Consider the following 23,444-nt stretch of genomic DNA (forward strand, 5'->3'; position numbering starts at 1 on the left):
TCATTTTAAGGCTGCATTTTTATGTTCAAACTGTAAAAGCACTGACATCAAATAAAAAACAAACTTTCATTCAACAAAATAAGAGTCAACACTGTATATAAAAAGGTCAAATACAAACATACATGCACAGGAGGAAAGAAAAAGCACGAGTACACGAGATGTAGTATTATAAACCAACGCAAACTTGTATAATGATGGCATCAACTATTGTAATTACTGTAAAATAAATCCTCTGGGAGGGCACAATGCCACCATCTGAAGAAGTCTGGTAAGTCAGTGGACCTTCCCAGTTATGTCAACAAAACCACTCGTACAACTTGTCTTGAAAAATTGTTCTTTGTTTTGAGTGTTTTGAAGCCGATGATTTCTCGCGGGGCTCAGATACTGCCAAAATGTAAACTCCTTTGTCCATGTGGTTTTGTTTAATTGCATATCTTCTCTGTCATCTCTTTCTGTAGGAAAAAAAAGCAAAGGACATTTTTAACACATCAAATTCATATTGTATGAGAAGATGAATGCTTGTTTCAATATGAGGAGCATCGTTTCTTATCGTGAGAAAGAAAAGCTGCTGTTCCAACAACAAAACAAAATTGCCTTGGGTACTAAAGGTGGGACAATAAAACAGGGTCTGTTTACAAGATGTATCTTTTCTGCGGTGTGATGACATAAATGTCTCATGCCTGTTTCACTCTGGGAGAGGAATTACACAGCCCGGGCTTCATAATGATGATAACTGAAGCCTTTTATTGACGCTCGGAGCACCATTGTCCATCTGCTCATATGTGATGGAGGTCCCTTTGTTGGGAAAAAGCAACAACTATACAAACTCTGCCTCATTACATGACTGTACAAAGTCAGCAACTTCTCTTACGAGGGTTGCTGCTTCAAACCAAACCATTTTGTATAAAGCAGTTAACGAGTTTCTTTCATGATAGAAAATTGGGGAAGGGGTTTGTCAAATGGAATATTGTCATTATCTTAGGGAGGACACAGTTCATGCGTTGTATGCCCATGGTAAAGCTGAGTGATCATGTAGTCTGTGTGGCTTTAGTAGATTTTAAGATAGGCTGCACTAGCTGGGAAAACACACCGGCATAAAGACAAACATGGTTATAGATGGCAGGATGGCTGCTAGACTAGACTAGACTTGAGAGTGAGACTGACAATCCTCCCAATGCAAAACATCCATCTGACCCGCTTTCTGCTGCTTCCTGTCCTCACATATCTGAGGTCACACTACTGTCTCACCAGGGGCTCCAGCTCAGAGTGATCAATAAGGTTGAACTCTGAGATGAAGTAGTAGTAGTGCTTGTAGCAGGTATTGATGTGGGCCTCTGCGCCCATGCTGCAGATACTGTCAAAGTGATGGATGTAAACATGCACAAAGACCCTGAAGAGACGGCTCAGGATCTTCTTGCACACCTGCTGGAAGTTCTTGGGGAAAGGTACGCCTAGAGTGAAGAAAGGAGAAAAGTGTTACAGAATTTAATAGAGTTCCACCTAAGAAGTGATTTGAATAGCTCTAAGACAAAAAATATAATCACTTTCTATAACTGGAACCATCATTTAGCAGATGTAATGTTCTTAAAGTAGGCTAATAGTATTTCTCCTCAACAGCATCAATCTTTGAGTACAAGTCAGTGTCTTAATGAAATATGATTTACATGGACAATATATTTCACTGACAAAAAGCAATTCCAAGCGCAACCTTTTTTCAGGTACTGGGTTGATAAATGTGTGCATGAAAGAGGAAAGGTAGGACCTGTTTCTTAATACTCCACTGCACCTTTATTCAAAATGTATAAAAATACAATTTTCTGTTGCATGAGGATTTAGTCAGTCCAAAAACTGTCTCTATGCTTTGTGTGAACCGACAAAAGGCTTTTGTAGCTGAATTACTCAATTTTTTAAGCATAGGCACAGTGGAGCTTTGGTTGTCAGCCAGAGGTACATGTACCCCTGGGGTTACATCTGGAGTTACTGTGGAGAAGCTCAGCCTATTAGACAAAATAGAAATTATTGAATTGGTAAAAAAATTAGCCTGATATTTTCTGCCACAATAGCAATATCATATAAATTTGTGTGAAAGCTATCAGAAAATTCACCTCAAATGGTAGTAATACACATGTTAAATTGTCAAACTTTACCAAAAAAAGAAGAAGACAGAAACAAGGCTTAAACATCAGCAACTGCAGGATCTGAAGCCACCAAGTGAAAAATGATCAAACATTTATCTGAAGCTGTCCCATCCAAGTGGCACATAAGGGGTAGCCTACTTGTATGCTGGACACATTGTTCCACATCTTATGATTACTCTATCCATACATTTTCTGTCCCTATTTATTCCTGCTCAGGGCTGTGGGGGTTGTGCACACATTGGACAAAAGGTAGCCCTGAACTACAGTGGCTGTAATGTGGGACATTACCCTGGACAAATTGCCAATCTATCACAGGCTAACAAATAGACAAAACTTATTCATGCCTATGGGAAATTTAGTTTTCATATCACTTGATCTGCATTTCTATAGACTGTAGGAGGAAACCGAAGCTATCCGAAGAAAACCATGCAGAATTCATGCAGAGAATCTCCTGATTGGTTGAAGCACTTTGCCATTTTGGTTTCAGTGCTTACCGCTGAGCCTGAGCTCACTCCTCCATTATGCATGAAATTCTAACCTCTAATAAGTGTTGATTCTCATACCTAGTGCTGAGATAAAATAACACCACAGTCACCCCTTCAAGCTCCTCTAAATGTCAACCTTATTGTTTAATTAACCTCCGCTTGAACTTTATCATCCCATTTGAGATGTTAATGAAGGGGAACAGCACTGCACTCCAGGCGGACACTTCAGCACTGATGAAGCACAACATCAGTGCAGGCCCTAATCAATCAAGTATGAGGTTACACACTAATAATAGTCTGACGCCTTCATTTGTAGACTCCTCACACACCTACTCTGGTGGGGAAGATATACTCATTATTGATGAGTGACTCTATCCAGTCCATCAGCAGGTTCATGTACTTGAGAGCGGGCAGCTTGGTGGGTTTCTTGTAGTCGTCACCGTCCTGCCATCTGTACTCGTACCTCAACCCCCCAGACATGATGGGACACGTGCGCTCGGTGCAGAACTCGCTCATCGTGCCATAGATCAAGTTGATCCTGTTAAAGAAATCCACCACATGAACGGCAATCCAGTCGTTGATGTTCTCTCCCTCCGGCAGCTGGACCACTTTCCTCAGGTCCAAGCCGGACTTGAGCGAGGCCTGGGCCTTCTTGTAGAGTTCAAAGCGCTGAGTGCCCGGCTCAAACCGCTTCCTAGGCCTGAATGTTTTGTCTTTGCTGAACACTTGTCCAAGACACAACGCCATTGACTCAGTCGTTTCCCCTGAGATAAGGGGAAAATAAGATCTCCAGAATAATAATTTGTTTGGAGTTTGGAGTGATAAAGTTTGACCTTCCCGAGATATGGAACCAGGCTGGTTTCGGCTCGGAAATTAAGGTCACTGGGGGTCAGCGTCTGTCATGTACAGATTGCAGGGAGCTCTTGTTTTCAAATGGCAGGACGTTTCTGTGAAGCAGAACAAAAAAGAGAAGTCACAGGCTTATTCCTTTTCTGTCAATCCACTGCATTAGGCCTGAAATTTGCACGTGACCAAAGCATCAAAAGGTATGACTACAAAACCATCCATATCATTGTTAGGTTGTTTATTAAAAGCATAAAAACCACAAAGAAGGTATGACATCAAAGGTGTCAACTCAAACATTTTCAAGAACTAGATCATTAAAATGACTCAAAGTACATGCTACAAATCTGCCGTTATTGCTTCCACTGCTCTGTGTGACCAAAATTACCCTATCACAAGATTAAGATTTCGATAGTACCCATAGATAGAAATAGCCACAGTTTCAGTTTGAGTTTCAGTTGGTTGTGGCAAAATCCAGGCCATTAAAGTCAAGCATAATTGAGAAAATGAATGTCGTGCTGCGACTCACTAAAGATGTAACAATTCTTGAGAGTACTGTGACCAAAAAAGGCCACTGTTCGATGCAAGCGTTGCTCAGTCACAGCTTTATGACTCTCACTTAGAACATTTAGGTATAAAAATGGATGCTATGGCAACAAAACTTTATATTAGTTTTGTAAAAACGTGACATCTTACGAAAAACACAGTCAGGGACAGTCAGACTGGGAAAAAAGTCTTGGGATATGAAACACAACTAATATATTATTGACAGATGATTTCTTTTTCCTGATAGCTGTATCTGGCACATAATACACACCATTATCATAAACCTTATGATAGTAAAACATAAATGTTAGCATTTGAATATTAACTGAGTAGGTTAGTATAGGAAAATAAAGGGGCAGTTTAAAATAAATAAACTCCAAGTACATCACAGAATTGAAAGGGTCACATTTCATTGTGTTACACTGAGTTGTGTGTTTCCGTTAGAGTACTTTGGAAGACTGTACCATATGTTGCTTCCACAGATTTGACACTGCAGTCACATTTAAGTGACCGTGGTTGCAACATGATACTACATCCGCATTTGTGTCCCATTTTGATTTGCCGGCCTCAACATTTTCTGTGGTTGTTTCTCTGTGACTCAAATTAGCAGAAGTTTCTCAGCATTATCATCTGTGCTCACATTATAGACCAAGCACTGACACGGGTGTTTGTGTTGACTGAGTGTCACATTTCAGAAAGGCCACAATCGATAGACTCCTCACAGGTCTGTTAAGCTTGTAGTTTTGCTAGGTTCTGTTTGAATTTGAGGGAAACAGTGATGATTCAACACCATTTGATATATGAGAAGGGTACTTTTTCTTTCCACTAGCCTTCATGGTCACAAAAGTCACCACTGGGGGAGCATGAATACGTGGTCATGAGATAGCCCTGAATGTGTCCAAAACAAAAGGGCTTCTGAGAAAGGCTCATAGTGACAGTGTTTCATTCAGTACTCGATTCAGGGACACAACACCAGCCAAACATTAAATGTTATTGTTAGTTACTGAAGACAGTAATGGTTTGTACTAAAAGTGGCAATATGTGGGACATAGTGAATGTAATTCTGATCACTTTACATCTCCCATTATGTCTCAACAGCAGTCAGACTGAAGCATGTCTGATCACGTACTGCTGGCATTCTTTCATGGTTGTTTTGGGATTTTGCCTCTGACAACTGCATACAAACAAAATTCCTCTCGAGACCTGACACATAAAGGAGCAGGGGGGAAAGAAAGCATTGCAAGTCGCAGTAAGCAGAAAGAAAGGAAGAGTCCGAGGGTGATCAAAAACAAGCGATTACAGAATGGAAAAAGCTGTCTGCACTGTACCTGGCTGAAATCCTACAGCAGAGGGTCTGGAATGTGGTGGAAAGTCTTGGGAAGTTCAGGGAGGATTCATGCGCCAGACCCCTTGACTTTAAACTCCCTGTGGAGGACAGCTCCAGCGGCTCTGCCCCCGTCCTCTGGATCTTCTCCTTCCCTGCCGGCCACTAACAGACCGAGAGGCTCCAACTTCCCTCAGCAGCACTGACAACACAGTAAAGAGAGAGAAAAAGTTGTTTGGCTTCTCTTCCTACAGATGATGTCACATCCTGACTTTGTCTACTGGGCTCTGTTGTCTATGTGTGTGTGTGCCTGTGCCTGTACATGGGTGTGAGTATGGAGGACCTATAAATTGAAAGAGTAGAAGGACTGGAAAAGGCCTTTCCAAACCCCCGCTCAAACCTCCCTGTTTTCCATTTTTTCCCCTTCTTTTTATCCTGTAGGCAGAGCAGCCAGCCTACTTGTCCCACCAAAGCCCAGCCCTCTGGTAAAGGTCCTGAGAAAACAACCCCTCCTCTTAAGCCACATATAGGACAGAAGGAGCAGAATGATCCCACAAACATTTCTGGATGTTTGGCAGTCCATGCCGCTCTTTTTATTTTGTGAAGTCTCAATAACATATCATTTAAATTCTTGGCCTTTTTAAGATATTGTCATTGAACTCAGAGCTTACCCTTAAATAGAGAAAGCGCTACTCTCCAAAAAATGCACTTAAAAAACAATGACAAAAGAATCTGCACTCAAAGCATTAACAAACCAGGCATGTTTGACTGAAACAGTCTATTTCCTGGTGTCCTTTGGGGATGAGTGTTCTTATGATAGCTACATTGACTGTTTTCTTTTGTCTGGAAGGTGAATGGGTCCCACTAAAAATGATAAGGGCGTCTGTTTCTCTGCTGTTTAATGGCAGCCAACCTGCAAAAGGAAGCTGTACCTGCTCTTTCTAGTATGATAAAATTGCAGGAGATAGAGTAAGATAACATCTCATTTACAAAATGAAAGCACATTTTAGGTTCTAATGATTACTGGTTGCTAGATAGCCATTTCTCAGTTTGTGCAACGGCATCAAAAGCTAGCAGTGCAGACAACTGGAACTAGATTCAGGATGACAGTTTTGCCCTACCCAGGATTAATCACCACAACCGGTTTCAGTGTGTATCCTTGTCTGAACATGCAAACAAGTGTCTGATTGGACTGTGTCAATCAAGTCGGTAGTAGAATTGAGGTGGTGAGATTTCCAATGGGAAATCCTCCCTCCTTCCTTCCCAGGGAAACAGGTACACAAAGATACAGGTGAGGTTTTATTGCTTCCCTGAACTTTGTCACAAGACGTTTGATGTTGTTCAGTATAGAATTAATTCTGATCCCCCAAATGCATTGTATGAGGTTAGGAAAGATTAAGAATTATTTCATTGCATTTGGCTCCCTTTTTGGGAACACATAGAAAAGTTATTGCTTTATATGTTTGACCATAAATGAAGGGCCAAACGTGCGAGGTTAACCTAAGACCTCACTGCATGATAAAGATCTATTCAGACTTTCATATTTTCTTGTATTCATCATGCATTTTTATAGCTTACTAAAAACACACTTTTCATGCATATGCATGTGTATACATATGCATGTACTGTAAGGTATACATGTATATTTGCATGTATATTTTGTTGAGTTATCATATGAATTTAATTCAGTGCTTCTATTGGAAACTTGGACAAAAGAAAGCAGCCCAGAGTTGTAATAATCCAACATATCCACTTGGGGTCACCATGACTGTTATTATGTTTCATGACACTTTCCATATTCATTTGTTAGTCAGTGAGTCATTGGCCAGGGGATAACCCTTTTTTTCAGACCAGCAGAGGATTTTCTTTTGGAATACAAAAAAGCACGTTTTCAAGTGTCAAAATAATTTACATTATGAAACTACGGAGATAAAATATTAGGACGTTGTGGTTGGTGTTGGTGGTGGTTTTGGTATAAATGATTGATTATTGTTTAAAAGCTTATCAATACAGTCTAAGGGTAAGTGGAAGTCTACAGTTTTGTTGCAGGATTCTACATGTATTAACTTGCCAAACTCAATTCAAAAGGTAGAAGCCATTGACTTAGAAAGGAAGGTTATCTATTTTCTTTTATATATATTGTAAATCATTACATGCAATCCAACCAAAAAGACAAAAAAAATAAGAGTCAAGTTAAAAATAATATCTGTCTTATACATATATAATGCAATTCAGATTTTTAAAAATAAATAAATAAATAAAAGTAGTGACAACATACACAGGAAACGATGGGCAAATCACAAAGAATGCCATGTAGCATAACAAGACAGATTAAGCCTGCTGCTGCCCTATGCTCTAGTTTTGATCTGAGTGCTAGTGTCATCACAGAGAAATGCAACACAGGAGGAAGCAGTCAAGTATTTTACCCTTTGATCATCACTTCGAGTAGTAGTACTATGTCATCATTACTCACCTAAACCACGCTGCCTGCTGTTTTGAGGCCTTTTACTGGTAGCACAAAGTTTAATGAAACTGTTGTACCTGTAGGTTTGGGGAAGGTGTTATGTATGTATATTGAACTGTAAAATATGTTTTGCTACTATCTGTTCTCAGTTTAAGTAAAAGTGATATTGGAAAAAAATATATTATTATATATAATCCTAATAATAATTCTATTAGGTATGTATTTTACCAACATAAGTGAATCAGACACCTTCCAAGCATTTTACTGTCAATTTAACCTTTGTCTGGGTTAACAAAGCAACATTGTGTATTTCTGTGTTGAAATCTGTGTTGAAATCTGTACTTACCTACTGGTCATAGATTACTGATCACTCAGGTACAATGAAGAAGGACCCTAAGAGCAGCAGGTGGACAGTTTACTACTTTATAGGTGGATGATTAATGACCACAAAAGCTGAGCTAACACATTGTGCTTTGCTCCATTCTCTCATAATCTCTCTCCAATCATTATGAGTGAAGGCCACCATCAGGACAGCGTCACCCACAAGATTAAAGTGTCCATTCACATCACTTTACCTCACTGCCAATGTGGGATTACTTTAAGTCACCACTAGCATCAGATCCTTTTCTTTGAATGTGAAAATGTGTTTCTGACACATACCTGAGCAGACATATTTTAGCCTAGGCTATATGTAAAACATCTTGCTGCTATGCCGCCTATCTTTACTGGGGATCAGATTCTGTCATTCACTGAGTATTTTTGAAGACTGAATAAATCACTGAAGGTAAACAGTGTTGTGTAAATGATGTTGCTTTTATCCTACAGTGTGCCTGGTGGAAGATAAAAGCTGTTAAGGAAATAAACGGTGGAGGCAGGTGGCTAGCTAAGGTCTGCTTTTATCCTATTATTTAATTGTAAATGTAATGGATAGGGAGATTGTTGCAAACTGATAGTTGGTAGTTTAGTAGCTAAAAATGGAAATAATTCATTGACTTGTTGTAGTTAAATGGCAGTATTTTTAAAATACCTATACATCAGAGGGGAATTGTATGTCACACAAACGGATGGCAACGACCGACCACACAAAGTGCTGGTCTGACCATCGGGAGCAATTTGGGGTGCACAGTCTTGCCCCAAGGACTCGTCGACATGCGGAGCCGGGGATCGAACCGACAACCCTGCGGTCTGTGGATGACCTCCTCACCACACATCCAGTAGCTGTGTGTCGTCTAACGATCGCCTTCTGATAAAGCAAATATAGTTCACTAGTTAATTTGACCCTTTGATACAATCTGTTGATTACGTCCATATTAGGCGCCCAACTCACAGAGACTCCACCTTGTTACCGCTCCACCGAAGGGTTGGGTCAGACCATTGGAGCGGAAAGGAAGAGGAAGCAGAGCTAACTCGAGAGACACGCGTCTTTGGACCACATTACCAGCGTGCCTTCGACACTTTCCGAAGGTTTGTTATCCCGTTATGTTTTCATACAACTTAACAGTCAGGCTGATGTTGACTTAAATAGGTTTTACTTAATTTCAGGTGCGTTATTATATATTTGGGTTTTTTTGTAGGGAAGGGGGAGGGGGAGGTGTTGGGGTCGCTTCCACAGCTTCAAGTTATGTTCACTTAGGTGGAAATATAACTACAATATCTTATAACCACAATATTTTATAACTACAATATCTTAGACGTAGACTAAAAATAACAGACTTTTGGCTGTAAATTAAAGATTTTGTTTTAGTCGTGAGTCACCCGGACATCGTGTCCGGTATTCTGCTCAAATGTGTGTCCCTTGAAAACGTCTGTTTGGAGATTTAATTTGCATACCAATTAGCTTATAGTTGTTTGGGCTATTGATGTTATCGTGCTGTATCTGCCCGCTTCACATCATTTGCACCTGTCCTGCGGACAAAGAGCTCATTGACAGCCGGACTTGTGCTCTGAAAAGTGGGTTTTATTGTCACTCTGCACTTTGAAGGCAAATGGTAATGTTGACGGTCATCTTTTTGTGGAGTCCACCGTTAGCTGTCATACAGTAACATCCTAACCGGAGCGATCAAGAGGACACTTTAATGTGTTTTTGCATGTCTAACAGGTAGGCTAGGGGATTATAGCAAATATAGTTTCACCCTAGTGGATCAAAAGTGAATCTTACCTGCTGGCCAAACGTTGTAACTGTTTCTAACGGTTCACTTTTAGCCAGAAAGGACTCAGTACATGCAAGGGTCACGCTTTGTTTCGAGCTCTTCTTTGCTTTTAGTGTGGTTAGTCTGAGTCAGAGATGATGTAACCTTATACGACATGGTGTTTAACCATGCTGGAATCCATTGAAATTTACCTGCTCATGAGTTAAAGTCAGTCAAGTAAAGAAAGAATACTGTGAGGCTAAAATTGGAAGTTCTTAACCACACGTCATTCTGGTAAAATGATTCTGTATATGGCCAAATATACATTTAAATAGATTTTCTCCAATGCTTCAGTAACTGTTTTCACAAAGAATAATTTACAAAAACATATGCACATAAAAAGTGAAAATGCTAAACATGTTGTAGCTCTTCTCTACATGTTTCTTGAATGTCTCGTGCTAGCTGGCCCTAATTCTTCTCTTCTCAGATGACCGTTTCCTATGGTACATTATGGATCACTAACTCTGTATAGACATGTAAACACTAGCCGTAACTAACCCCTGCGAGACAGAGAACAAGGGCTTCAAGGTCAACCAGCCCAGGTGTATTTCAGATAGTAATGTAAACACTAACTACAGCAGCAGTGTGACTGTTAATGCTTTGTTAGCATTGTGTGTTCTTATCAGTAAATCAGCTTCCAATGTCACCACCCTCTTTGAAGGACTTGCATTTAAGGCAAGAGCAGAGCTGATTTATAAAGGTATAAGCTTCAGCCAGTGGAAATGACGTGGGCTCTTCTTAAACCAGTGTTTTCTCAAGAAAACCTTTGCAGGCTGAGCTGGGTGTGTTTATGCGGCCGTCGACACTTCATACAGTTGACCGCAAGTCTTCTGTTGGTCACTGAGCAGCTGTAGTAAAGTTTTTGCTAAGTGGAGCAAAATGTTATTCATGCACTTTTCCCTTACCACCTAAGTCTACGTAGTTATGATACGTGTTATAATACTGAAGCACAAAGCGAGATAGACTCTTTGATAACTTTGACTGTTTATGATCCTTACCTCCTACAAAGTCTTTTTCAGTGTTCCCCAGGTTGACATTAGGTGTGTTTGACTTCATGCAGCGCTGCGCAGCGCTGACTTAATGTGATGCATGCTGGACTTCAAATAAAGCATGCTGGTTAGAAATTGTGTCCGACTTTCGCCGGTGCTGCGAAACGTCACTATGTCACATAACATTAAAACCTCGCGGGAGCAAGGCAGCTGCAGGCGCAGAGTCCGGCGGCCGCAGTTGCTTTTCCCCGGCTGCACCAAGGGCAAAAGTGTGGTTCCAACTTGGTGCAGTCATTGATCTCAGCTTACAGTAAGCTCACGCAGGCAGAATGTATCCGACTTGACGGCGCCATCACCTGCAGCTCATGTTAGACTATCAAGTTGGCAAAAGTCAGCCGCCGTCATCTCGAACCTCACCTATGATGCCAGCATCTGGCAAACTGTAAAACCGTTTATTGCTGTTTACTTTGCAACTGTTGTCAGTAGACTTGGTGCCCATGTTCTCTTTTTTAAGGTTAATAAATAATTAAAAAATTTAAGTCAGTCAGTGAAAATGTTAGAGCATTTCTGATCTCAGTATTTATGTAGGTTAATGCATGAATACTCCCCCACATTAACGAGAAGAAGCTGCTTTAAGTTCACCGACAACTTAACAGGCTGTACGCTCCAAATTACAGCGAGAGGTTACTGTTTAAACATTTTGAACTTTCAAGTCCAGCTCTCTCTGAACAAAGAACTCCCTTGCTGATGTTTTATGAGACTGTTTGTAATTCATGTTTTCAAAGTTGATGTGTTTCTTCCTTTGTGTGGACAACATAGATTGCATAAAACATGAAGAGCTGTTGTGAAGCTTAATGTGGGCAGCTCCAGTCATCACCATGTTGCCATTGCCTGACTCCAGCTAATCCAAAAATGGGCAAAGATGTGGAGCTGAGGCAGGCCGAATGAAGCCTGTGTTGCTGAACCATGTAACGACTAGCCACCTGTCACTCACATCGGCCATGCACTTAATTATGCATAACTAAAACTGTTAATATAATTTAAATAAGTTAAGTTATATAAAAATTCCCCCTCCGCACAGTTGTCATGACGGGGAAAATGATCTATAAAGACCCAGCCTCTGGTGGCTGTTTGATGAGCTACAGTTGTTGGCGCTTCCGAGTTGGTTTAATTATTTTGTGTGGCTTGGTGGCGAAACTGCCATACCCTGACATTCAGCATTTAATTTGGTGAAATTATTTTCATACAGTATCTTGTCTAGTGCAATATAAGTAAGTGCTTCCGAAATAAGCATAATATTTTAAATATGCGCCAGTTCAGTACGAATTATGAAGAGATTACCTGGAAAGTAAGGTTGATTTTCAGACAAGTTGTTTTGAACTGCTGCATTATCGTTTTTTGGTCAGATTGTAACACAGTTATTAAAATTGTAAAATGATTCAGCTGCTCAGGAGTCATTGGTTCAACTGACTATTGTGTTCCCTGTCTGATGTTTGACATTGGTCAAGTGTGAAGGAAGTGTTTAGTTTGAGTTTTAGCATGCTCTCCCACGAGACACCTACACAGGCCTTGAGTGGGGATTGGGGAGGGACTTTTCACACAAATCAGCTGCTACTGGGGGCTAGTACAATAGTGGAACAATGTTACAATTGGACTGGTTTTAGCTAGGGCTGGACAAAAAAACAAGAACAATAATTATCGTGATATAATTTTTTTCAATAACAATATATCAAATGTTCAATAAATATTCAACAAATGTTGATTTTATTCACTTGAATCACACACGAATTAAGACTTAATTCTTTTATTGTAATTTTGTTAGACTGAAAAAAGCTTGTACTTAATTTTACTCATGCATATTTGTTAAAAAAAGATTTTATCATAATTGTTTTGAATGTTCTACCTCAGATTTGTGAAGTGATCCTCTGTCACCCAGGAGCAAAAATCAGCCTTCAAACTCGAAAGAAATAACGATTTGATACTTATCGTGATAATTATTGATATCGAAAGATAAGAAAATTTATCGTCGTTTAGCACAGAAAACCACTAACCAGCATGGTGGCATACATTGCTTCCAGATGTGCGCTATTCTGGCTTTGGAGCTAGAATTTGACCCGTGGGCCATCTTTAAACCATAATAGCAACAAAGCGTTTACACATCTTCTCACCATTCAAATGTTGTGTTTTTGGAGAGAGAGGGGGTGATTCAAGTGATAGCTTGTTTTAAAACGGGACCCTCCTATGTAAAGCCCAGCTAATTAAGGGTGTACTCGTGGGTTTAGTTGAAAATTCCTCTCATATTACTGGCAGGATTCTTTACACAGGGCTCCAGTCAGAACTTGAACATTTATGCACAGTCTTGCCCCCTAATTCACCAAAGGTTGCTTTGCCGTAGGCTATTTGGCTCTGTTTTTTGTAGGTTTGGCTATCATTTCAGTTGGCTCTTCAAACATTGTACTATCCTAGTTCATCGATGACTCTGAGTGCAGCTGCATCTCGAGCGGTCAAATGATCATGAAGGTTTCTTTCAAAAAGCCTCAGGTTAGCCAAGAGTCAACAAAGGGGAACAGTAACATTCCTACTCAAAGTGTCTGTTGTAGATATGATCACAGTTTACACAATGGCTTCCTGGTTCAGCTTTAACATACAGTACTAAGATCTTAGATCATCTGGCTAAGCTTTTGGTTTATTGCTTGTCTGAACAATCACGTTCTTTGACCTGTTTGACATCTTCTCAGATCTCAGTGATGCATTTACTCTGAAAATGATTTCATATCACATCAACTGATGGCAGAACTTACAGTCCAAAAAGCTCAATTTTAATCAAAATTAGTTTTGAATTAAAAATGTTCAACAGTCTCTAAGCTTTTTAATGAGCTTAGAGACTAAAGCGCTTTTTTTGTATTTGAAATAAAAGGCAATTATTCAGCATATTCGGCACAACTGAATTGTCAGGTGTTGCAACCAGCTAAAATATTCATTTAAACTGATAAAAAAATAAAATAAAAATAGGTTAAAGTGAACAAATGGTTGAAAACAATGATGATCATAGATACTGTGTTGAAGAATTATTTTTCCATCAATAAATGTAAAATTGGATACTAAAGATACTAAATAACTGGCCACTAGAATGCAATCATTTTAGAAAACTGTTATACCAAACACAAGCACAAAATAATTTTTTAGGCCTGACACTTTTTGGACACTCTTAAGGTACTTGCCAAAACAATAACTTATAATAAATTGTGTGTGTGTGTGTGTGTGTGTATTTGGTTGCGCCACCTAACGTTTTTGGGCTGTGATGTTTTAAAAAAAATGAATTTAAACACTTTGAAATGTTATTTAACAAATAAAACTTGTTTAAACACTTTCTAATTTCAAAAATATCATCCATTTTGAATAGACTCGCACCTAACCAGTTGTATCAATTTAGCTTATAACTCAGGTGGAATCATTTATTCAGAGCCTCTCATTATGTCTCAGTGTGTGGACACAGACTGAAGGATGCCACCATGCTAATTCACTTTCCCTTATGTTTCCTCCACCTCCTGAGCTGCAGTTGTTTCTCCACGATCCGTATCAGCTTGAGTTCATTCATAAGGACGATGCTCTATTGTCTGTGGAATGTTACAGAAATATGAGTCGCTGGTGGGTGAGACCTGCAGGGGGAACAGAGACCGGAGGGAGGGGAGGGGCTTGAAAAGAATGAGTCCAGTGTTGAACGGTCAGCCTTGCTATGTATGAATACATGCAGGTAGGCATGACACTGCACCCCCACACACACCCACACACACACACACCCTCCCCTAAACACAAAAATCTGGAGATGGTATAAACATGAAAGCAAGCCCAGCAACATTCCTGTGCCTGATAACAGCTGGCATACTACGACTTTAGTATTTGGTTGTCAACATTTGTTTTTCTTAAAAGTAATTTTTTTTTCTTAGATGTGATTTTTAAAGCGCATGCATTGTGCTCAATTTGTTAATCATTAAGTCACCGGTATTCATTTTTATCTTACCACAAATCTGCCATACATGACTGGAAACCAATTTGCACATTCAAATCTGAGGATAATGTGCAGTCACGGCTCATCCAAAAGATATCCAGATATTTAATGGCAACAAGTCTTCAGCTGCAACTTTTAATTTGTATTTTTGAGGCTGAGACTATCAACACAAGAAATGTTTTGACAGGGATTCCTCAAATTTGTTACTGAAGAACTGTGATACATTTGAGACACTATATATTGTGAATAAAATTGCTAAAAAAACAAAAAAAGAAATTGAAATATGCAAAATGCATCTACAAAACATGTATAATAATGTACCGCAATTTCTTTTTTGCATGTCTCCAAACATAAATACCAATACGATAAATATACAAGACTATATCTGCCAATGATATTAAATAATTAAAATATTTTAAGCTTTGCTGTGTGTGTGTGTGTGTGTGTGTGTGTGTGTGTGTGTTTCTAACGAGGCAGATACCATCAGCAGCGTAACGAGTTTGGATTAGATTTGAGTTGTAGCCAGTGTGGAATGAGACCTGCTTGGTTTTGAATACAGCTCTTTTTCATCTCTGTTGTTATCTTGAGACTATTATGTCAGACGTATCTTGACTGAGATGACCTTGGCATCAGGTGTGCCGTCCCTGAAGGCCAGGACGAGTTCACTGATTGAAGGCCTTGTTTTATTGCGAGTGAGTTTGTCATCCTGCTGGTTTGATTGGATGTGTGTTATTGTTTTTGCCATGTGAGACTGAGTTTTCACTTTACTGATACAATCTGCTTCAACTTGGCATTCACTCAATTTTCAGTTTGACGTTGCAGTCATTCAAGATTTTCTGCTGACTTGTTTAAAAGGTAAGAAGAGGCTGTAATAAAGATTCGCTGTGGTTGGTAAATATAACCTGACAAAAAACATCTGCTGTCCAGAATGTTGCTAGTTCTGAGCTGAACCACTAATAACTTGAAACCCCGACAACTTTTCACAGGCATTTTTGCGTTAACCTCTGAAGGTAATGCCTCTACTGTAAGACCTGGCTTTTCAGAACAGAATAATTCATGTTTTTCAGTGTGTGATACGTTGGAGGAAATAATCTGGGAGACTTGTGCTCATTACACTTTCCTAGTCAACGAGTTTACCAAGATAATCAGAAGTTCAGAATCAGGCTTTGGCAGTTGAGTGTCAAACACACTTCAAATCCAAATCCAGTAGACATCAGTTGATGTGATGTAGCTCTTACACATTTCAAGATGAGGTTTTAGATATGAAGTCACACAGTACTTAGTGTAATGAATTTGTAGTCTAAAATGGGCAGATGTATTTTGATTGGCACTGTGCCTGGAAACAAGGTGTATCTACACGACATGTCTAGTCTCTGGAATTTTCCTGACTTTTGCTTGTGTGTGTATGTGTGTGTGTTTAAAAACAAAAACATTTTAAACTGTTTATAACCTGCTAATAATACTTTACACCACTCCTAAAGCATTAAGTATTTCTTGCTTTCTACTTTGACTACTTTTCACTTCACACAGTGGATGGAAGTGGGACTAGTTTGCTTTGGGTTTTGGTTTTACTTTGGTGAAAACACTTGGACCACACTTTTACTAAAGTAGGGTTACCATGTGTGGCTTTAACTATACATTTTTTCTTACGTGACTGATGCTTGTGTCTGTAGGGCAGTTTTAATGATTATCAATTCAGAAGTTGACCATATGAGCAGTCAGGGAGCTCTTTTGTAAACCACCATAATTGGCTTTTCTTAATCCTTCCCTCTTCACTTTGCCGCGTTGCTTATTTTGCGAGTTGAAGAGGGGTGTTTGTTTAACAGTGCAGGATGACTGTCATACTTGAAATAACTGTCAACAACTATAGCAGAAAACTAAGATTTCATTTTCTTACCAGGTGTGTTTTGGTATTTGGAGGAGGGGCTTAAATGCACTAGAGCGCTGCCACCACTCCCCCCAGGGACAGAGTGACAGGTAAAATCAGCCCAATCAGATACAGGGCAACATCAAAGAAGGCTTACAGTGACAAAATAGAGGTAACACTTACCTCTTGGCCTTAGGTGAAGATGTCAATGATGGTCGTTCAGACTTGTGTTTCTAACGACTGTCATTACAACAGCCAGGAGCACTAATGAACCAGCGGTATCGATGATCTTGGCCAACGACCCCACAGAGGTGAAATAGCTGAGTTTCTCTACTAGTTATTTCAGTGAAGAAGTCTCTCGGATGAGGGACAAAACATCTTCTAATATCTTCAACCATGTCCAGTTGCCCTTGACTTTAACCTTCTTTGGATAACAATGACCTGGATGACTGAGAACCTTCACAGACATGAACAAGCATCATTAGTTGACAGCAAACCGTAGACTACCTCAACAGCTGCATCCACAGATCTTGAACAGATCTAAAAAATAAGGCAGAGAAAGAATCGGTATGTTTTGGCGTTTTGCCCATTACTTGCAATGTCTGATTCATTCCAAAATTACTTTCTCACCCACCTCCAGCGATGGTGTTAAGGTGGCAGAACCACGAGGAGACTAAGAAAGACGAGTGACATTATTACAATTATGAAATCACACAGTTACTGTTTTATCAAAATAACTGCCAAAGTCATTAAAAAAACAAAAAAACAAAATCATGCTCAACGTCAAGTTTTATTATCTTTAGTCTGTATTAATGAATGTTTGTCACAGACGGAGATAACTCACCAGAGGCTTGAGGAGGAATGAGAGGGTTTTCTTCAACCAATTAGGAAGATAGTAAGGTAAAACCTGTGATCTGAGCTGATGTATTGTAGTGAATACCTGCTCTTTCAACCACACACTCACTACGCACTCAAAAAGGAAATACTGGTTGGCAACTGTGAGTGGTAGGGATAACGTTACAGGACTATTAAGAGATAAATGCATCAGTCTCTGTTTGGGACTGTCATGCGAACATCAAGACTTGTTGAAGTAGGCAAATTGCATGTTAGACAAACAGCATTGTCGGCTAGAATACATGCTAGGGTGATGTAAAAAAATTACGACATTTTATTCAAAAGCCTTCCATAGATAAATTTTGAGAATGATGTGGCTTTACAAGGCTATTTTACTTCTGCATTAGTGGCAATAAAACAATGTTGATAAGTAGTGCAATATAATTTTCCTCAATAACAATCTAACAAATATTAATTAATGTGTTGTGTTGATTTAATTAATAATTAATTTAGATTAATTAAGAGTCACAAACAAATTAGGACTTCATTTTTCTATTAAGTTATGTATTTTGTTGAGGAAAAGGGACTGAAAAAAGATTTTGCTTAATTTTACTCATGCATATTTGTTAAAAATAATTGTTTTGGATTTTCTACCTCAGATTTGCTAACTACTCCACTGTTTGGCATCATGTGTTTGTCATGTTCTGACCATAAAGAATAATTTCAAAACCACAATTAACCATCTCTGTTCCTCAACAGAAGCAAAAATAAGCCTTTAAACTTGAAAGAAATGACAATTTGACATTTATCGTGATAATTATCGATTTGATATGAAAATTTTTAACGTGATAACATTTTTGACCAAATCGTCCAGCCATAATTGACCATCTGAATAAATTATGAATGAACCTTTGGGGTTTCCCCGCGCATTCCTACCTGGAGTGGCCATTTACCTGCTACCAATCCGTAAGCAGAAAACTTAACAATTACTATAATTATAAGGTTTTGTTCCTCCATGGAACGGCTGGGCGTGGCAGTGAGATCAGAGTAAGTTATTTCCTAATAAGGGTTTAACGTCATAACACAACACACTGAAGATTTTTAAGCATTAATGTAGGACTCATGTCTTCCCTGTGCAGCACTCATTATCTGCCATTAGCCTTACTCTTCAACCCTAAGTAAACATCGAGGTTTTATGACTGTTTATGGTGCTTCCGAGCTTGAATGTATTAGATTTTGTTCTGGTAGGCTATGATGGGTTGTGATCCTTGTAGCTGCCAGTAAACTGGACATGTGTGCTAAAAATTGGAACTATACGAAGCAAGAATGTTCTGTGCTAAATATTAAGCAGCATTGTAAGTGGAAATAGTACACTAGCTTACGTAGACAAAAATAAAATAAATGGCATGAAATTAGTCTGCCAAAGCAAAGGAGAGTCTACCTCACAAGTAGAAACACAACTACTCCTGTCTTGTTTCAGGCGTTTTAGCGATGACATTGTCTCTCAACACAGGGACAGAAATGAATGCCAGTTCTGCTTAATGGGTGGTGGCCGGGTAGAGAGCCAATGAAGGCGTAACAATGGCCCCCTTCATGATAACAGAGTCTCCACTGATTTCTCGCCCGCTGCCCTTGAATAATATTATCAGCCCACCCCATAGTGAAAACTTACAGGGCGACTCCAGAGTCGTGTCGTGTTTCTCTGTATGTGTGTCTCAGTGGGTAGAGGGTGTGACCAGGAGAGTAAAAGCCAGACGGGGACTCAGACTTGTCGAAGTAAGGGCGGCGGTCACAAAATAGCAAGCTGCATTTTATTTCTTGGTGTTTTGTGCCGTGGGTTTAAATAGGGGCCATCTGACTCTCACCCCAGTTGTACTCTCTCTTGGCCGCTCGCTTGCACACAGTGCTCTCTCTCTCTCTCAGGCTCAGCCTCTTTCCCTCCCTCTCCTTCTGTGAGCTACTTATTCATCTACTGTGTGAGTCAGGGAGGGTGGGGATTTGGACGACTGCTGTACCAGTCACACTTTGTCAGTTTACTTTCTCATTCCCTTACCCCATCTATCTCTCTGTCGCTCTCTGTGTTTCCTCTCCCTGCTCTGCTGTTTTTTCTCTCTTTGCTGCTACCCCAGCCTGCCCGCCTGCCTGCACTTATAGTTTACAGAGAAGTTTTGCCGTACTGTGAAAGAGGAATCCACGTTGTCTTTTGATGATTTAAAGGGGGAAAATTCTAGACTCGACAAGGTAAGTTGCTCAATATTACGTAGAAGGTGAACTAACTTGAGTGTGGAGTCTGCCCACATGTTGAGCAGCTGAAGGGTTTTGGTTTTGTTGTAGCTTTTCTTTTACCAACAGGAAAGGTTTCTCTTATTATGGGGATCTCTGTTCTGTTTAAAGTAATGGATACTTTACGGTGTGTTTGACTAATGGGTTCTTGTCTGCTCCTATAAAATCTTTTTTTTCATCTCAGCTCCAGTTTGTTCATCATTAACTCCTACCTCGTGAGCGTGAGATCCCTTTTTCCATCCCTATGATTCATTGACATGGCTCTCACAGGAAATGTTCCCCCTCCCTTTCCACTGTGCTATATCTTCTTGGTAGATGTAAACCAGCCACCTCCTTGTCAAGGTTTCCTTGTAATTTGAGCGGTTGCGTCGGGGCATAGAGTAACTGTTTTGTTTTTTTTGTAGCTCTATTAAAAATAAATGTTTTGGTTTAGTCACAAGAATGGACTGGACAGTTATGAACAGTTCTCTTGAGAGGGCACAGAAAGGTAGACTTGTACTTAAGTGGCCATATGTCTACAGCTAAATTGCTTCAATATAGGAGACACTTTTTGGAGCCCTCACACAGTTATGAGGAAGTTCCTGTCCTCTTGTGAAATTACTAGTATTGCTGAATACCGTTGAACAGTTGAGGTCAGCTGACAACAGTTTCTACTCCAGGGGCTGTATTATAGAAAATTCCTATGTTAAGTCTTAAACTAAGATAGGAAGAGACAGGATTTTTCCCTCTTTGGTATTACAGAAGCAAATCCTAACTTACTTTAGGAATCACATCTTATCTCATGTTAGGAAATCCTAAATGGTCAATCCAACATCAGTCATCCACTGTTGTTTGTTACCTAGTAGAGCCTGACCGATATGGGTTCTTGGGGGTCGATGCCAATATTAAAGTGAAAAAGACCCAATTTATGAGCCGATATCTTGATTTTTAAGTATGATTTGGATAGTAGGCCCCTTTACTGTATAAACTACACTTAGAACAGGCCGCTATTGAAAGCTGGTATGTATGTGGGCTTTAAAACCTTTTCCTAAATGGATTATGTTAATAAAATAGATTACAGTCTCAAAAAGTGAACATATAAACATTTGCACATCAATAAATATTTGCTACAGGAAGGTGCAACTTTTCAGCCCATCTGTAAACAGAGAGAGAGTGAGAGAGAATAAGCATGTGTATTTCACTTTACACATAATCTGCCATAATTTCAATGTAGCACATTCACATCTAGTTCATCCCTTTACCAGCAGTCTTTAATTCTAACCAAAGCTACGTGAAACTATTTAACCACCGTTAGTATAAATCATGCCCTCTCGGATACAGTGAGCTGCTGTTGAATGCATCCAGGAATGTCTACGAGGACCTGCAACTTTCAGATTTCATTTAACTAATGTTATAACTACAACCAGAGCCGTTACGGCTCTGACTACAGCGTTTGACATCTACAACGTCACAAAAAGAGGAGCTACAGGAAGCCGTGTTATTTTCTTGTTCAGCTCACGTTTATTTACATGTCCGCTCTGGTTTAATCATTTCAGACACGCTGACTAACTGCAGACAGGCGGCTCATAGATATATTTAGAATACGTCAAAAACTATAATTTTGCGTCCCATTACGACCTCAGCGCTCCTCCACTGATAAACCCGGCATTAGCATGTGGCTAATTTAGCAACGGGCAGCGTTAGCTACTGTAACGTTACGTGATTTTAGAGAATATTTAGAAGTGATGAACTAGGGACAAATGTGGACCATTCACTAGAACTGCCACACTGTTTGAAATAAATCTACAGTTACGTCTGTCAGCAGTTACCGTTAAACATTAAACTGCTGTGAGCTGGTAGGAAGCCGGGAGACAGCAGTGAAAAACGGGAGGGGTGACTGGATCTGTTTTATTATAATTATTAAAGTCATGTAATTGACAAAAGACCAACTCACCGCTAACACAGCCCTCTGCCTGTTTCTAAATGCTGCGTGTAAGCTCCTGTAAACTCCGGTCAGCTTTTTTTTTTCTTTTTTTTTTTTGTGGTGAGGCAGTGTAATTAACAGGGGAGCTGCAGCTGGTCACCCTCTGGTGGGCAAACTATGCAACACCCATGACATGAGTGAAGGATCTGACTCTAGGTTTCTTTAATAGTCATATATCTGCCGTTATACACGGCAGATGCCGATTAAATGCAATTGGCTCATATCGGCCGATAATATCGGCCGGCCAATATATCGGTCAGGCTCTATTACTTAGTAACCGATGACTATTTTCTCATCTCTGTTAACTGTTAATCTGTAATGGCCTTATCATTAACAGTTCCTAACCCTTATTTCCATGGTTACCAAGCAGTTAGGATAGGATCTGCAGGTTAGGAAGTTTCTGTAATATGGCCCCTTGTCCAAATCTAGGTGGAGTCACTATGGTTGAGTTCATTGATTAGTAGATGCAACAAATGGTACAAAAATGTCAGAGCAGCAAGTTACAGTAACTGTTGTTAGTGGTTCTTGTAAAATGATCTTTGCCAGTTCATGGTAAGTTTTATGGTTTCACTGCGCTGGAATGGAAGGGGCTTCATTTTCATGTTTCTTTCAACTTCTATCTTCATCTGGGACTTAGGATGCATAAATATATTGTTTCATTTTTCTTCTCAGTGCTGATCATAAGACTATCCCCCTGACTCACCCAATCAGTTTTCTTATTGGTCTGTATTCCCTAAATAAACACAAGTCTGACTCTCACATGTTGCCTGTTCATACAGTAGTTTGAACTTGGGAGATTTAGAACTTGTATTCAAAAAGCAAATCCTACATTATTTTTTATAGGGTTTCTGAATAATCACAACAGTTTGATTTAAGTTGGCATACAAACTAAATCTTAACTCATGTATACACTAAAACTACACTAAACTATTGTAATTAAAATGCATTATCAATGTAACTGAGAATTTTGGCTTGAAAAACTCCTTTAAGTTTATACTGGAAACAAAATTCTGAATTCAAATTTAAGCAATGTGACATGGTCAAACTGCCACTACACAATTCAGTGTCACTACATTAAATAACCTAGACATTACCACTAACCTGACCAGATGACCATCTGGTCAATTTAACTGTTCAGCATTTTTCCTCAGAACAAGACAGACTCTGCAGCGCAGACATGATGATACTCTTGTTGAAATGTGAGGCGCCCAACCAAATGCCTCATCGTGGGTTCAAAAACAACCACAGCTTTTTGTGTAAGAGTTTTCTGAAATGTCATATCTGATGTGTTGTACAACGCCATCATTTGCACTTCTGATGATAACACTGAGGCTTGCAAGACGCCAAAACTCAAGTTAAAGTTTTCACCATGTCAAGGGAAAGAAGTTAGTCAATACTGCAGTGCAAGTGCAGCTGTCACAAATTGGTCTTGAATGCTGGATTTAATCACCTGGAAGCTTTACAAGAAGATCAACCAGTAAAATACTGTGCAGACTGTAGAGGGCATCTA

At 39.6% G+C, this 23,444-nt stretch overlaps 3 protein-coding genes across 7 annotated transcripts in view; 1 reads left to right on the plus strand and 2 right to left on the minus strand.

Annotated features, from left to right (window-relative positions):
* Positions 1-10,138, minus strand: mob3c (MOB kinase activator 3C). Of its 3 annotated transcripts, none has more exons than XM_046049123.1 (5): positions 9,959-10,138; positions 5,341-5,538; positions 2,953-3,570; positions 1,249-1,451; positions 1-452 (listed from the first exon to the last, which is right to left on the minus strand). In XM_046049123.1, the coding sequence occupies exons 3-5, from the start codon at positions 3,368-3,370 to the stop codon at positions 423-425; spliced, it is 651 nt and encodes a 216-aa protein (XP_045905079.1). In that variant the 5' UTR covers positions 3,371-3,570; positions 5,341-5,538; positions 9,959-10,138; the 3' UTR covers positions 1-422. The 3 variants fall into 3 exon arrangements, with proteins under 3 accessions (XP_045905079.1, XP_045905081.1, XP_045905080.1); XM_046049125.1 differs by lacking the exon at positions 9,959-10,138 and adding an exon at positions 9,128-9,243; XM_046049124.1 differs by lacking the exon at positions 9,959-10,138 and adding an exon at positions 8,828-9,007.
* Positions 1-23,444, minus strand: part of lpxn (leupaxin) — a 665,334-nt gene that overhangs the window by 223,794 nt on the left and 418,096 nt on the right. The window lies entirely within an intron of this gene.
* The window catches only part of elovl1b (ELOVL fatty acid elongase 1b), a 19,994-nt gene continuing 5,463 nt past the window's right edge, over positions 8,914-23,444 (plus strand). Inside the window, exons 1-2 of one of the 3 annotated variants that reach the window (XM_046049108.1) lie at positions 8,914-8,983; positions 9,115-9,264. Coding sequence is in view for 1 of the 3 variants with exons in the window: in XM_046049105.1 (XP_045905061.1) it covers positions 14,715-14,732 (18 nt within the window). In the remaining 2 variants the exon portion in view is untranslated. Of the gene's footprint in view, positions 8,984-9,114; positions 9,265-14,711; positions 14,733-19,741; positions 19,930-23,444 lie in introns of those variants that run through there. The other 2 variants (XM_046049105.1, XM_046049106.1) reach the window with 2 other exon arrangements.

This window comes from Micropterus dolomieu, linkage group LG05, assembly GCF_021292245.1.
Source record: "Micropterus dolomieu isolate WLL.071019.BEF.003 ecotype Adirondacks linkage group LG05, ASM2129224v1, whole genome shotgun sequence".
Lineage (NCBI taxonomy): Eukaryota > Metazoa > Chordata > Actinopteri > Centrarchiformes > Centrarchidae > Micropterus > Micropterus dolomieu.